Raw genomic sequence first — 14,635 nt, 5'->3', positions numbered from 1 at the left:
AAAAAATACAAAGTATAAGGATCATGTTCACTGTTTTATCTCCTATTTTTTTTATAGAAAACTTTAAACACTTGCAGTTTTAATTCTCCATATATTAATAAAGGATATGTATAAGATTTGTAAGCAATATTACAAGGAAACAACTACAAAACTTGTATTCCCGAATCCTTCTGGAGGGGTAAAAAAAAGTCCTTTTAAAGATGACAGCTGCTCAATAAAAATAAAATCACAGACAGTGTGACGGCGCTAAGAGAAATCAACAAAATAGCTTTTCGGGGGGGCGATAACGACAAGCGCCGAGCACAACGACGAGACTCGACACAGAAATGTCAAGCCGTGTTTTCCAACGGCGACAATCTGGAAGTGACAGAATGACGCTGGAGACAAAACTTGGAAATCAAACACAATTTCAATAACGTTCGGAAAAATGTAAGGCAAGAAATAAGCCCTGGCGGAACTCATTTTTTCTTGAGTTTCATGAACGCATCGTTGTCATCGGTTGATTGATTAAACCAGTTTATCGCTTGTTTAATCCATTTTTTAAACCACTTTAAAATGGGTTGGCCCTCCATTAATGAGCAGTTTAATTGAATTGGACATCTAAAATTGACTTCTTTGTTTTTTCCCTATCATTTTAGGTCACTTTCTCTTCACTCTGGATCATTTTCTGTTGCTTTGGATGGACTTCCTTCCTGCTGATTTTCGACCATTTCCAGGTAACTTCCTTTTGCTTTTTGGGTTTGCTTTGGCCCATTTTACGATTTCCTATTCCCAATGAACTCATTGAAGGCACCGTTTTGACGGCAAAATCAATCAATGTGATTGCGGGAAGGAAATTGGCCTAAGTTGTTTGTTTTGAACTCCAGGTCAACTCTTTAGCCACGCCCCCTCTCTGAAAAAAATGTCCGTCGGCGCTTAGACACCCGCAAAGGCAGCGTCCGTCTCCCCAGCGTTAGTCTATCATTTCCTCGGGAGTCGGCCCGTCTGCTCCCGAAATAGCGGGACGGCCTCGGCTCGACTGGGCTCGGCGCTCCGTTTCCACCGGCGTGCGGTTGCGTCGTCAGCGTTTGCCTCGGGTTGCATTTTTTTTTTCTCTCGCTTGACCTCGTACAACTCGGGTTTTAGCGTGGACTGTAGTATGGAAAAACAAAGAGATTGCGAGATGCAACCCCGATGTTTTGGAAGCTAATCAATGCTAGTTCTTTTTTAACTGGGAGGGACAAATGAACGAAGGCCGCCATTAAACACATTTCGGTTTTGAGATGTTGCTACCCAAAAAAGTCAAATTATTAGTATTAGTATTATTATTATTCAGTTGACTAATCCGATTAATCTAATTTTGTAATAAATCCAATTGTAATGAGTCAAAGGCATTGAAATTGAAATTATTTTTAAAAAGTAATTCTATCCAAATGCTACAATGATAAACCATTTCTAAACTGCTTAACAGTTGGAGGGGGTGCCGGAGCCTATCCCAGCTAACTACTGGTACCCTGAATGGGTGGCCGACCAATCGCAGGGCATAAGGAGACAAACAACCAGTCGCTCTTAGCTAAGAACAAGTTAGCATACAATTAGCCTAGCATACATGTTTTTGGGAAACTGGAGTACCCGAAAAAAAGCCACCCGGGCGTGCCCAAACTCCACACAGTGATAGCTCAGCTAAAAAAAATAGCATATCATTTTTTTATGAATATTCAATAGATTTGAGAGTAGGTTTCATTTAATTTGGTTAATTCGTAAGCTATTTAGAAGGGCGCTTAAAGAGTTAAGTGAACAAACTAGCTAGCTAGCGCGCTAATCGCAAGCCAACGTTCAAAAGTCAGTGTATGGAAAAAAAAGCTTTTGGATAGATTTTTTGGACGCCACGACTTAAAACGAGCACATAATTGAGGCTCCTCGCTGTTTTTCCTCGGCGGTGGCCACGCTGGACGCCCCACCGCATCCGTCCTCGTCCGCGTTATCGGCAGACGGACGTAACCAGACCACCACTTTTTTACGGCCTGGCGGAACGCGTTTTTTAAAAAAAAAAGCTGTTTTTTTAGGAGCGTCGTTCATTTTGCTCGCGCGTGCGTGCGCCGTCCAAGTCGCAGAAAAAGTCGTAAAATGCTCAGGTTGACACTTTAATTGAGGGTAGGAAATAGAAAACATATTTCAAGGTTAATATACAAGCGCTGGGCCGTGGAAATGTTGGCAAGGGAAGGGGGCGGAGACAACAGTCTTGTTATGAGTCCAAACAAACCTCAACATTCAAATGTGTGGACATTGACTTTTTTGCCCTCAAAATCCTTTTTTTTTTTAGACTCGGAAATGTTTTCTTGAATTGTAAACATTTTTGAACCTATTATAATGTCATAGTGTATACTTTTTATTACGTTTTAGTTTGGATGTTAGATAAAAATATTTAATAACGAGGCCATGGTTTGATTAAATGCTAACATGCTAACATTCTAAAATGCTAACTTGCTAAAACGCTACGATGCTAACATGCTACGACCCTACATACTAAAATGCTAACTATATCAAAAGATTCAAGATTCAAAACAAATCACAATTGAAATCAAAAATAAGAAAGTTCCTTAATATCATAATAATCTAGCATGATATTAATAGTCATCTCGTGTTCTTATTTTCCATTTCAAAGACACTTGGCGAACGATTTCCTCGACGCCTGCAGGCGGGAAAAATAATAATCTTGGCTCCCCCCATTTATTGATCTATTTTATAAATATGGCTTCTCTATGTGGCTTTTATTTATTTATTTATTTTGGAGGCGGCCGGCGCAGATACGAGAACGGACAAAGACGGGGGAAAAAATCCCAGGGATAAACGGCGCAAGACGGATGGGAGCGCTTTCACGCGCTCACAAAATCATTTAGCCGGAGATTGATGTCCTCCGGCGCCCCGGCGTTTTGTCGGCGTGGCTCGGCCGGCCGCCATCCAATCGGGGCCACGGTGCGGCCAAAAAGGAAATTGCGGAAAAAAACGTAGAAAAAAAAGAATTAAATTAAACGGCGCCACCAATTTCGCTGACATTTGAACACTCGACCTGAAACGCTTAGGCTTACTTAGGCTTAGTTTAAGGAGAGATTTCATCTCCTTTCAGGCAGTATTTTTATCTGGGCAGCGCGGTGTGTTAGTGGTGAGTGCATCAGCCTCGCACTTCTGGGGTCATGGGTTCGATTCCTCAATGTGTGTTCTTTGAAGGTTTTCTCTGCATGCTATGCTAATTTTTACCCTAAATGTCCAATGATTGGTTGTCCCTTTGTCTTTTCGTGCCCTGTGATTGGCTGCCCATCAATTCAAGGCTTCCTGGGATAGGCTCCAGCACCCCCCGCATCCCTAGTGAGTATTTTCATGTATTTTGTCTTTATAATTTATGAGAAATAACTTTAGAAAATATGAATAATTTATGGGTCAGTCTGTCAAAAAGTTTTCTGACCCCTCTTATTGACATTTTTTTTGTAAACTAAATTTTTTGTATTGGGAAGCATCTAGTCAAGTCCAATTTTTTTAAAAACACTTCATTTACTTTGACAACACTTTTTTGTAATGAAAACCTTGATCCAAGATGCCTACTAGCTTATATTTATTTATTTTTAGTACATTTAAAGCTGCATCAGAGCAATTTTATTGGACGATTGGACGTCAGTCACCGTCAATGGTTTCCATGCGAGTTGGTGAAATGTAACCAAAAAAAAAGAGTGTGAGTTGGACTGTGAAGCTTGGCAAGAGGCAGATAAAGGCAGAGGAAAGCTTTGTGTCAAGCTCCATTAATCCGCCGCACCCGTGCTTCAAAAAAAAAAGGAAAAAAAGTCTCCTTAAATGCTGCGTGCGCCTGTGCTAGCTAGCTTAATGCTGACGTTGCACCTCAGCCTTCTTCTTTTTTATTTATTTATTTCTTCTTCTTCTTTTTTTTTTTTTAAATCCCACAAGTTGAGCAACCAAATTCCCCCCCGGCGGACAAACAAACACGTTTACCGCTTATCGCGCGCGCTCAAATGACTCAGACACACTAAGTTTCTCCATTTTTTTTTTTGATCCGTGCTATTTATTCATTCATTTCCTCAAACGCTTATCCTTGCAAGATTCCCGGGGGGTGCCGGAGTCTATCCCATCTGACTACAGGCACCCTGAATCGGTGGCTAGCCAATCACAGGGCACATAGATAACCAATGACTCATCGCTAGCGATAATTTAGCGCCCAGTTAGCCTAGCATACATATTTTAGGTATGTGGGAGGAAAGCAGAGTACTTGCAGAAAACCCACGCAAGCCTGGGGAACATATGCAAAGATCTACAGAGTAGGTACCCACTTGGGAATCGAACCCTCGACCCCAGAACTGCGAGGCCAAGGCGCTAACCACTTATCATCGGCATGAATTTCTTTGAGGCGAATTGACGTGATGCGGAATTGGGGGGGGGGGGGGGGGCACAAAAACTTATTAACTGTTACCATTTTTTCCCAAAACGTTCACTTAGTTGTGCGGCGACCAATCCGTTGCGACCAATCCGTTGCGACCAATCCGTTGTGACCGGATAGGGCTGAAGGAAGGTTACACTGGAGGCCACTAGGCCAACCTTTCCTCTTTTTCTGTGGCGTTCGTAGTCCATTTTGATCCCGTTGGGTTTAAAGGCTGTTGTGGTGTTGCCGTCGTTCTCTGGAAGAGATTTTCTGCTTCTTTGAGCTCATTGTTTTTCATTTTGTGCTCCATCGTAACTCTTGAGCGCGACCGCTTGGGATTTCCCAGAGGAGCCCGACGGAGTCGAGCCAGGCCCAGCCAGGCCCCCTTTTATTCACTTGGCTGACAACTTGCCGATAAGCACTCATTTTCTGCCTAGCAACAAGCACTCGGAACAATCAAATGTTTTATTACCAGAACGACAACAACTTTTTTTTCTTTTTGCTTTTAGACCCTGTCGAGAAACTTTTAATTTTTTTTACATGTTTAAAATATAATAAATACTATTTAAAATGCCGTCCCTCCCACTTGAAATTTCACCTACTAGCGATAAACTCATTTCAATTGAGTGTGATTGGACACCAAATGGAAAGCAAACGTGCAGTTTTGTCTGATGGGGAAGCACGTAAGAGCGTTTTATTGGGCGTGTATTGCGAATTTGCCGCTTTTGAAAGGCCACTTTCACGCTTTTCTCTTCCCCGCCGCTCGTCAGCGCTCGGCGGCAAAGTTAAGTCTGACATTTTGTGAAGTAAGCCTCTTGACGGCGCCTTCCCAAAGCCCACCGCGGGCCGCGGGATTTAAGACGACTTCGACTAATTCTCTGCATTCCCCGCTCGTCCTTACGTAACATCAGGAAGGAAAAGGAAAAAAGGAAGGCGGCTTTGTAGGGTCGTCTTAGCGCCCGCCTGACATTGAGCGAGTTAACGGCGGGGACGGAACGCCACCTGTCTAACGCTACGGTTTTGCTTGATTTCCCTCGGGGAGCGTGACGGAAATCAAAGCGCTAAACGCCGGCGACAAATTCCCGCGGAAGCTATGTCGAGGCGCAAGAAATAATGCAGAAAAAAATGAAAAATTGACCTTTGCGAAAAAACAAAAAAGGATACATCGGCCTATTGTTGAACCCGCGTCGAACCCAAATTGTTTTAAGACAGCCTAGCCGTCAATTTCACCATTGCTGCAAAATTAAATAAATCAAACTAAAAAAAATGCATGTTAAATTAAATGTCTATTGTTGTCAAAGGCAGGCAAAGGGTTAATTTAGTGTGCCACACTTGTATTGTGCCCTAACTTTCTATGTAAATAAGATACACAAATATTGTTTTAATTACAAAACAGGTTAAAAAAATGAAACGTATTAAATTAATATTTAGTAAAGCTTAGGCCGATGTAATTTAGTTATATTTAAGATGTTGCATTGGTTTGAGAAAAAGTCAAAAGCGCACTAGTTTGTGCCTCCGCGGCCGCCGTAGTTGTTTTTCCTGCTGCTGTAAACCGTGCTAGCTTGCTAGCCGAGTCGACTTCGACGAAATGGCAGAGTATTCTCGCGTTAAATCCACCAAGTTGGTTCTAAAGGGACAAAATAAAGGGTGAGTTATGAGACAACTATATTGTGGGTGAAAAGTGGACTGGCGATGAACTAAAACGTTGTTTTAGTTGGCGTTTGAGCTCGTTTTTGCCAAATGCTAACAAGCTTAGCAGTAGCGGTGCGTTTAAATGAACGCTGAAAAAATGTAAACAACAAATGGGTACGCTTTGTTCCTACCTAAATTCAAAATATAATTAATATATGTATTAGTGGGTGATAGTGATGAAAGAGTAATCAAAGAAGTCGAAATTATGTTTTTCATTTTTAGCTTTCAACGTGATTAAATTTCTGTTGAAAATTTTAAGATGCGTTTAAGTGTCCCATCTTAAAGTCAATTTTACTTCAGCATAACCTATGGCAGGCAATTACATTTTTTATTTGTCCGATTTATCGGTGGACATTTAGTTTTAAATATCTTTTGAGTGTTGTTCTGCATATTTTAGAAACATAAAAAATATTTTGAAAAAAGGACCATTTCTAATCGTTTTTACTTGATTCTGTTTTTCAATAGGAAAAAGAAGAAAGACAAAAATAAGAAGAGAAAGTCTGAAGATGACGAATACAAGCAGGATGTCGTCGGTATGTTTTTTTGTCAGCTCATGTTTTATTCACAAGCTTGACATTTGTGTTTTTACTGTGTAGGCGGTTGGTGGGCCGTCCGCCATTTTGGGGACATCATGGGCACGGTCGCCATCGAGATGCACAGCAACTCGTACATCCACGCGCTGGACACTGGACTCTTCACCATTGGGGCGCCACATCCAGGTGAGATCAAAATCCATATCAAAATAATACTGTAACATTTTTTTAAATAGTCATTTCATTGTTGTCCACTGTACTTTATAAGCCTGGTGGGCCGCTTTTGAATCATAATGGCAAAATATTTTTTGAAATACATCCAAATTATTTTCAATGGGTCCTTTCCAAGCCCTCCTATTTGAATTGGATTGGTCGTCAGTAGGTATTTTTAAAATATTTTTGTATCTTTTTATAACTTGTGCAGCCTGTCCTTTCTTAGCCAAAGAACTGAAATAGGTGGTTAAATGCAACTAAACGTCTGTTTAGCAAAATCTTTAGGGTGTCAGTGTTTTACTTCCACCATTTAAAGGGGCGGCGACGTCCCACTTATCATGCAACACACGTTCGCGCCTCATTTAAAATGTAAACGCTTCCCTCGCTGCGGATTTCCGTGTGCTAATTTCTATTAAAAAAAGAAAAGGAGAAGAAGGGGAATAAATCGGAGCTTCGTGACATCAATTGGCCGACCACGGGTCGAGTTCAGGTCAAAGCGGACGTTTGAACACTGCATCGGATCACCAACCGCCGTTGGTTTTTAGATGAAGCCCGAGCCCCCCGAGTGTCTCCGTTCTCACGTTCTGAACGTTGATTGATGGATGGATTGAAGTTGCTCATCCGGAGATGAGACAACGAGAATGACATCTCTCTGTTGTGGATGAAAACCGGGAAACAACTCCCCCGCGTGGATGACAAAAAGACTGCAGGACTGAAAGCTTGGTGAACCATGTTGAGCTTTGTGTACTTGAAATGTGGTCATTTTAGGCCTCCGTCAACTCATGCTTTAGCACCATTGACGTTACCAGACGTCCATTTTTATTTGTGGGGGGGGGGGGGGCGAAGGAACATTTGTTTATATGCTTACTGTAGCATTATGCTAACGTGTTCGTTAACACTTGTTTGTGAATTGAGTCATTAATGTCTTTTTTTGTTTTTTTCTTCAGAGGACGAAGGACCAGACCCACCGGAACAATTTACGGCAGTCAAGCTCTCTGACAACAGGTGACCGTGCTAACATGTTTATATTGAAGGGCCATTTGATAAATATGGTTGATTTGATTGAGTAGTGGGGGTGCTTGTATCTCAAGGCACCACTCTACTGTACTTTTTCTCAAATACTAACCCAAGTAATATTGCTAAATCCTGGAAACTGTGCAGGATCGCCTTGAAGTCGGGCTACGGCAAATATTTGGGTCTCAACGCCGACAGCTTGGTGGTGGGCCGCTCCGACGCCATCGGCGCCAGGGAGCAGTGGGAGCCCGTCTTTCAAGAGGTAACACTTGATCGTTTTGTAGCTCCACAACCGCCGCTTACGTGAACTACCTGTGCGTCAGGGCAAGATGGCGCTCATGGCCGCCAACAGCTGCTTCATCTCCTACAGCGAGAGTGGCGACATCGAGGCCAAGAGTAGGACGGCGGGCGAGGCCGAGATGCTCAAGGTGAGGTGCCCATTTCCGTCTTTTTCCTACACGGCGTTCTGACGGCGAGCTTCTTCCCCCGTCCGTAGATCCGCTCGTGCACCGAGCGAAACGTGAAGCCCAAAGACAACATCGCCGACGAGGACCGAGGCGACGTCAAGAACTGCGAGCTCAATTACGTGTAAGTGACCTGGTGTTCTTTTGATGTGATAAAGTGTGTCTATTAGCACAATTATTTGACTGTTTAAATGTGACTTTCCAGGAAAAAGTTTCAGAGTTTCCAGGACCGCCGCCTGCGAATAAACGAGGAGGAGCCGTCCACGCTGAAAAAGGCCCGACTCGATGGAAAGTTTCACGAAGCTTTGCTCGACAGAAGGAGCCAAATGAAAGCAGATCGATACTGCAAGTGAAGTGTTTGTTTAGATTTTATTATTTTTTTAAATAAACCTCATTTACGTATGTATACTGTGTGTGTTTGTAATTCAAACACAAAAATATGACAGAATTATTTCATAAAAGCAGTGAATTATTTTTCTTAACGGTGCTGTTAAATAAACACTAACCGTTTTAAGTGTCAAACTTATGTGCTTGTCCACATTTTTCCAAAATTGATTGTTACTTTCAGTTATCTTCAGTCACGAGATGCAAACTAGACAAGCAAGTATCAACAACGACAACACTTTAATCCGCCCCTTTCGGTGTCACGCGAAAGCAACACTCGTGAGCCACTTCCGCGTGGAACCAACCACTGTCTTCTCAACCACGTGAAGGGGGGTGTTTGCCTCACCTCGCTAAAATTTGACTCAGACGTATCGGCTCATGAGGACAAATTTATCATTTTAGCGCGTGTTTATAACATTTTCAACGTTATACAGGCGTCAATGTCACATTTCCTAATGTAGTTCTCACATGGCAATCACTTGTATTACTGTGTAAAACCGCCTTGGAGTTACAACATATAACAAACGATTCACTTCCGCATGGAAGCAACCAATGATGAGGGGTGTTTAAGGAAAACCGTTGAATCTTTTGTTGCAAATATCATTGTTTTCTTTCCCAAAACAATAGCTTATTGTTATATCAGGTATTATAATCAAATAATATTGTTCATCTTCTGTCATTGTACGTCTGATTCAACCGTTTATTCATATATATCGACTACAGCTTCCCCCTTGGAAAAGCATAGTTTGGCATGGCGTGAGAGGAAAAACAATCATCCCCCTCTCCGGTTAAAGTTAAAAACATTTTGCCAATCACGTACAGGTGTGTAAAAAAAATGGCACACTATTTCTATCTGATGTTCGCTGCTTTTTGTGCAGCTGCATCGTCACAGTTTATACCCCCGGTAAGTTACGTTATTGTTGATTTCATGCCTCGTTATAAAAAATGAAGCAACTGTTAATTGTAATCAAAAATGTTTACAGTATACAGAAGAATGCCGGACGGGAATGTATCCTCCAAGTGGGCCCACGTAAGTCCAATACATGTTATTTTACAGGCAACAAAGTCAAATCGGCTGTGCAACGTTTAATGTTCGTTCAGTTGAATGTCGTTAAATGTTATCTTATTTTGTCAGTTAAAAGTTAAATATATTGATTAGTAGAAGGGGGCGATGGGGGTCAAACAAAATGGCCCGACGTTTGGCGTATTCTTTTTAGGACACCTGAACGCATCACTTTTTAAAGAAACAGATTTACGTTACATAAACATGCATTCTGCATGTGTTCATGAGAAATCAGAATTTTGAGCTCTCTTTTTAATGAAAAAAAAAATCTAATTTTAAAATAGTAAAGCTTAAAAGAAGTTTCCTCTCAAAATGGCAGAAACGTAATTTACTCTATTTTTTAAAAATGGGGGGTGCTTCAGGATTCTGTAATCAACTCATAACTTATAATTTCTGTTGATAAATGATCTTTAAAAAATCTGAAAAAAGTTCATAGTTACAAAGAATGTGTCCATGAAGTGCTCAAAAAACCAACCACCTTGAAAATGGAAAATGTTTTTAATCCGTCTTCCACACGTATTTAAGTTTTAAAGCTGCTGTGAGTTGGTACACCGTAAACCTGGATCTGCCTCCCGTGGAGCGATGGAATGCCATCATCGCCGACAAAAAGACGCAGGTGTGCCTCTTTTCGTAAGCCGACTCCTCGTCCGTACGTCGTGCCACGTTACTATTCAAGTCGGGCCGTTTCCATCCAAGTTGGTGAAGATGATGGAGGCCATCCGAGATCTGGCCAACGCATTCGTCCCCAGCGGGAAACTCATCCAACTGGTGGACATAACCCTGGTCAGTTCTAACATATTATGCATTTTACTGGATAAATTTGACGTTTTGATGTTGAACGACAGCCTTTGATGGTCAACACGCTGCCGTACCCGTTCGCGGATGAAATTAAAGGCATCGCCACGGCTTCCGGAATTCCTCTTGGTAAGCAACTTTTTTGGTGTGTTTATATGTATTGTTACTTTTTTTCCAATTTTTAACCGTATGACGTTTCCAGGTGAGGTGGTCTTATTCAACATCTTCTACGAGGTTTTCACCGTTTGCACCTCAGTGGTTGCGGAAGACACCAAAGGTCAGTCGAGCTCTCGATTGGCGTCCAAGCTTCCGATGGATTGGACGCCGTTTGAATGACACTTTTTGTGTCGATAGGAAATTTAGTGCATGGTCGCAACCTGGATTTTGGGTTATTTATGGGGTAAGAGTGCTCTTGTTTCACATTTAAAATGAGCTGAATGTGTAAAAATGTGATTTATTATTATTATTATTTTTTTTTTTTTTGGGGGGTCAGGTGGGACGTAAAGAACAAATCTTGGGTGATCAGCGAGCTGCTCAAGCCGTTAGTGGTCAACGTGGACTTTCAAAGGCATAACCAAACCGTCTTCAAGTCCACCAACTTTGCCGGTTATGTGGGCATGCTGACTGGAATCAAGCCTGTAAATATATATATTTTTATATATACAGGGTGTTCCAAAATGTTTGATCCGATTTCTTAGGCCAATAATTGTAATTATTTTCATTAACATGACTTCCAATTTGTACAACTTGTGTAGAAACGTTTCAAATTTGTATGTGTAACATTTGGCATTTCTATCTTTTCAGGTTAAGAAATGCCATTGACTTCAATAGAAAAGGTATTTTGCACTCATTTCTCACTCAGTGTTCAATCTCCACCAATTTTGCAAAGTAGTTACCAACTCCAAAACCTAATTCACCCATGTCCTAGTATAGCCTTATGGCATACTACCCTGAAAATCTTGCAAGGTAAGCAGGGTTGGCCTTGGTTAGTACTTGGATGAGAGACTCTGAATACCAGCTGCTGTCAACACTTATGTTACCTCACTCAACTTTTCAAGTGCTCACTTAACCTCTTAGAAGCATTGACATCTATTATATACACAACTCCTATCAAGGACTGGTGGCCTAATGGGTTAGCACACTACCTTTCCTCCCTCACAACTCTGGCCGCGTGGGTTCAAACCCCGGTCCAGTCAGGAAACATTTTCACTTAGTTGTTTCCACAAATGTGCACTCAATACTTTCCAATAATGACAAAGGAAAGTGTAGCCACTTGGTTGGCGCAGAGGTTAGTGCACCGGACTCCCGTCTGGGAGACCCGGGTTCGCTTCCCGCTGTCGTCCTTTGGTTGAACACTACACCATGCAGTTCAGAAAATGGAATAAGAATAAGAATAAGAATAAGAAGAAGAAAAAGAAAGAAAAATCTTTTTAATTTATATTAAACACTTAGTCATACTTTTCAGCAAAAGGTTATATTCCGAACTGCCTTCGGCAGTTCGGAAGAATGTTGGAGGGACCTGTCTGTGCGAAAGGCGTTCTCGGGTCGGCCTTCGGCCGACCCTCGACCGCTTGCTCAGTCGGTCAACCGGTGACACCCAACCGGCGACACCCAACCGGCGACACCCAACCGGCGACACCCAACCGGCGACACCCAACCGGCGACACCCAACCGGCGACACTCAACCTAAAACAGTCCGCCACCGGGACGCGAACCCACGCGGCAAGAGTAGAGCGGAGGCGAGAGTAGCGCACCAACTCCTTGGGCCACGGGCCCCCAATAGAAAAAGTGCATTTAATAGATCTAACTTCTTCTAAGAGTCTAGGTGAACACTTAGATACTTTTGCTAGAAAACATAAGAGTTGACAGCAACTGGTATTCACAGTCTCCCATCCCAATACTAACCAAAGCCAACCCTGATTGACTTGCAAGATTTTTGGGGTACTTTGCCATAAGGCTATACTAGGACTTGAGTGAATCAGGTTTTGGAGTTGGTAACTACTTTGCAAAATTGGGGAAGAATGAACACTTAGTGAGAAATTAGTGAAAAAAATGACTTTTCTATTGAAGTCAATGGCATTTCTTAACCCGAAAAGATAGAAATGGAAAATGTTATACATAAAAACTTGACTTTTTTACATAGGTTATGAAAATTTGAGGTTATTCTCCAATGAAAATTGTCTAAAATATTGGCCTAATTCATGGGGTTATACATTTTGGAACACTTTGTATATAAAAAGTCCAAAAAGTACTTAAGAATTTTAATGACTAAAGCACTTTGTTTCCTCAGAACTTATTCACCCTGACCATGAACGAACGCTTCAGTTTGGACGGAGGTTACATCGGTCTGTTCAATCACATTATTTATTTATTCTTATTAAGCATAAAAATGGATGACATAGCAAAGTTTTCTGCATAATTTGACCACTTATTTCCTCCTTTTTCAACCACTTTGAGCAATTTTCTACCTGCAATTCCTTGACAAGCTGCTTTTGTCTTGTAGGCATCTTGGAGTGGATCTTGGGCAAACGAGACGGGATCTGGATGAGCTTTTTGACTCGCTCCGTGCTTGAAAACGCCACCAGGTTAGTCCCTCAGCCTCCGTCCTTTTCCTCCATCTTATTCCATCCCATCCATCCGTCCATCAGCTACGAGGAGGCCAAGTTCCAATTGGCCCAGACCAAGCTTTTGGCGCCCGCTTACTTCATCCTGGGAGGAAACGCCACAGGCCAAGCGTGCATCATCACCAGATCCAGAACGGCCAGTTTGGACATCCTCGAGTAACGTTTCTTTTTGGATTTCCACCAAGTGATGATGCATTTCAACCTGTTTTGACTCTTCCATTTTGTTTTATACGTCAGGATTGAGCTGAAACTTGGCCGCTGGTTCGTCTTGGAGACCAACTACGACCACTGGAAGGAGCCGCTGTTCCTGGACGACCGCCGCACGCCAGCCGTCAAGTGCATGAACGCCACCTCGCAAGCGGTAAGAAGCACTCATTCCCCTTCTGCTAGTTCCTATGCTTGTCGTGTTAAAACTTGGGACAGCTGTAGAATACTCAGTACATATTTTAGGGCCTTTTTTTAAACGTTTTTAAAATTTAGACTATTCATTTTAACTTTAAAACGGGGGGAAAGTTATCGTGATTGTTTTCAAACTAGCTTTTAACATTGAAAATCGCCATTAGTTAGCTTAACTTAACTCTTAAATTGAATGTGAACAGTGGGTTCAAAGTCCAAAGTAAATAAATCCTAGCAAATAACGCACCTCAAAGGTCAAAACAAACTCTTAACATTTAAAATAGCCATTAGTTTGCTCACATAACTCTAAAATTGAATTTGAACATTTTAAGCATGCAAACTAAGTCCAAAGTAAAAAAATACTAGCAAATAATATGACTTGAAATAGGTCAAAACACTTTTTTCTTGTTTTAAACAAAGTTTCTTAGCACTAACAATGTTTATTTCTACTTTAGAAAATTTCAATGTCAACTCTATACGACGTGCTGTCCACGAAACCCGTTCTCAACAAGGTAAATGCTTTTTTTTCCTCGTCCCACTCGCATTAAACGGCGATCCTGAGCTGACATTTTTCCGTCCCGCAGCTGACGACGTACACCACCCTGATGCAAGTGTCGACAGGCACGTTGGAATCGTACGTCCGCAACTGCCCCAGCCCTTGCATGCCATGGTGAAAGCAACTCAAGGCAACTATCACCCCCTTTTTTTCACTTTCCCACAAATCTCCAAACCATCTAAAAGACTTAATTTTAGCCTTTTTCTGACCTTGGAATAACTTTTTAATTAACTCAGGCAAGCCATCTGTAGCTAAAAAAAAAGCATATCTGATGTTTGTATGGCGCTAACGTGCTAAGAAATGTTTTGGGATGTAAAAAGGGGTTGTGCAATGTCAAACATTTCACATTTAAATAAATCAAAATGCTTTTTTCAATGATTTAAAATATCTACTGGTACTTACATTTTTTTCCAAAGGTATTTGGATTTATTGTGATATTTTACTAGCCGTGTTTAGGGCAAAAAAGTCTTACCTATTAAGAAGGAAAAAGATATTT

General features: G+C 41.6%; 2 protein-coding genes and 1 long non-coding RNA gene across 3 annotated transcripts; all 3 read left to right on the top strand.

The window, feature by feature from the left end:
• The first annotated feature begins 638 nt into the window (after window positions 1-638).
• Window positions 639-3,346, top strand: LOC144198249 (uncharacterized). Its single transcript, XR_013326677.1, has 2 exons — window positions 639-716; window positions 3,308-3,346. It is a non-coding gene; the product is annotated as an uncharacterized LOC144198249 (long non-coding RNA).
• A 2,562-nt stretch (window positions 3,347-5,908) lies between these two features.
• frg1 (FSHD region gene 1) lies at window positions 5,909-8,843 on the top strand. The gene is made up of 8 exons (XM_077719161.1): window positions 5,909-6,052; window positions 6,563-6,630; window positions 6,694-6,816; window positions 7,791-7,848; window positions 8,005-8,119; window positions 8,181-8,285; window positions 8,354-8,445; window positions 8,527-8,843. Exons 1-8 carry the CDS (start codon window positions 5,994-5,996, stop codon window positions 8,672-8,674), a joined length of 768 nt encoding a protein of 255 aa, XP_077575287.1. The 5' UTR covers window positions 5,909-5,993; the 3' UTR covers window positions 8,675-8,843.
• A 428-nt stretch (window positions 8,844-9,271) lies between these two features.
• Window positions 9,272-14,522, top strand: asah1b (N-acylsphingosine amidohydrolase (acid ceramidase) 1b). The gene is made up of 14 exons (XM_077718702.1): window positions 9,272-9,609; window positions 9,689-9,735; window positions 10,294-10,384; window positions 10,465-10,551; window positions 10,614-10,692; window positions 10,766-10,840; window positions 10,918-10,963; window positions 11,057-11,201; window positions 12,854-12,908; window positions 13,067-13,148; window positions 13,212-13,343; window positions 13,425-13,548; window positions 14,039-14,095; window positions 14,168-14,522. Exons 1-14 carry the CDS (start codon window positions 9,541-9,543, stop codon window positions 14,255-14,257), a joined length of 1,179 nt encoding a protein of 392 aa, XP_077574828.1. The 5' UTR covers window positions 9,272-9,540; the 3' UTR covers window positions 14,258-14,522.
• The last annotated feature ends 113 nt before the right edge of the window (window positions 14,523-14,635 follow it).

The sequence above is a fragment of the Stigmatopora nigra genome, chromosome 6 (assembly GCF_051989575.1).
Source record: "Stigmatopora nigra isolate UIUO_SnigA chromosome 6, RoL_Snig_1.1, whole genome shotgun sequence".
NCBI lineage: Eukaryota > Metazoa > Chordata > Actinopteri > Syngnathiformes > Syngnathidae > Stigmatopora > Stigmatopora nigra.
Note: the sequence above shows the minus strand (reverse complement) of the source record. Positions and strands in the feature narration are given on the sequence as shown.

Coding starts and splice junctions, on each gene's coding strand:
- frg1 (XM_077719161.1), top strand. CDS start 5,994: ATGGCAGAGTATTCTCGCGTTAAATCCACCAAGTTGGTTCTAAAGGGA. Junction 6,053..6,562: donor CTAAAGGGACAAAATAAAGG/GTGAGTTATGAG, acceptor GTTTTTCAATAG/GAAAAAGAAGAAAGACAAAA. Junction 6,631..6,693: donor ATACAAGCAGGATGTCGTCG/GTATGTTTTTTT, acceptor TTTACTGTGTAG/GCGGTTGGTGGGCCGTCCGC.
- asah1b (XM_077718702.1), top strand. CDS start 9,541: ATGGCACACTATTTCTATCTGATGTTCGCTGCTTTTTGTGCAGCTGCA. Junction 10,385..10,464: donor TCGCCGACAAAAAGACGCAG/GTGTGCCTCTTT, acceptor TTTCCATCCAAG/TTGGTGAAGATGATGGAGGC. Junction 11,202..12,853: donor TGCTGACTGGAATCAAGCCT/GTAAATATATAT, acceptor TTGTTTCCTCAG/AACTTATTCACCCTGACCAT.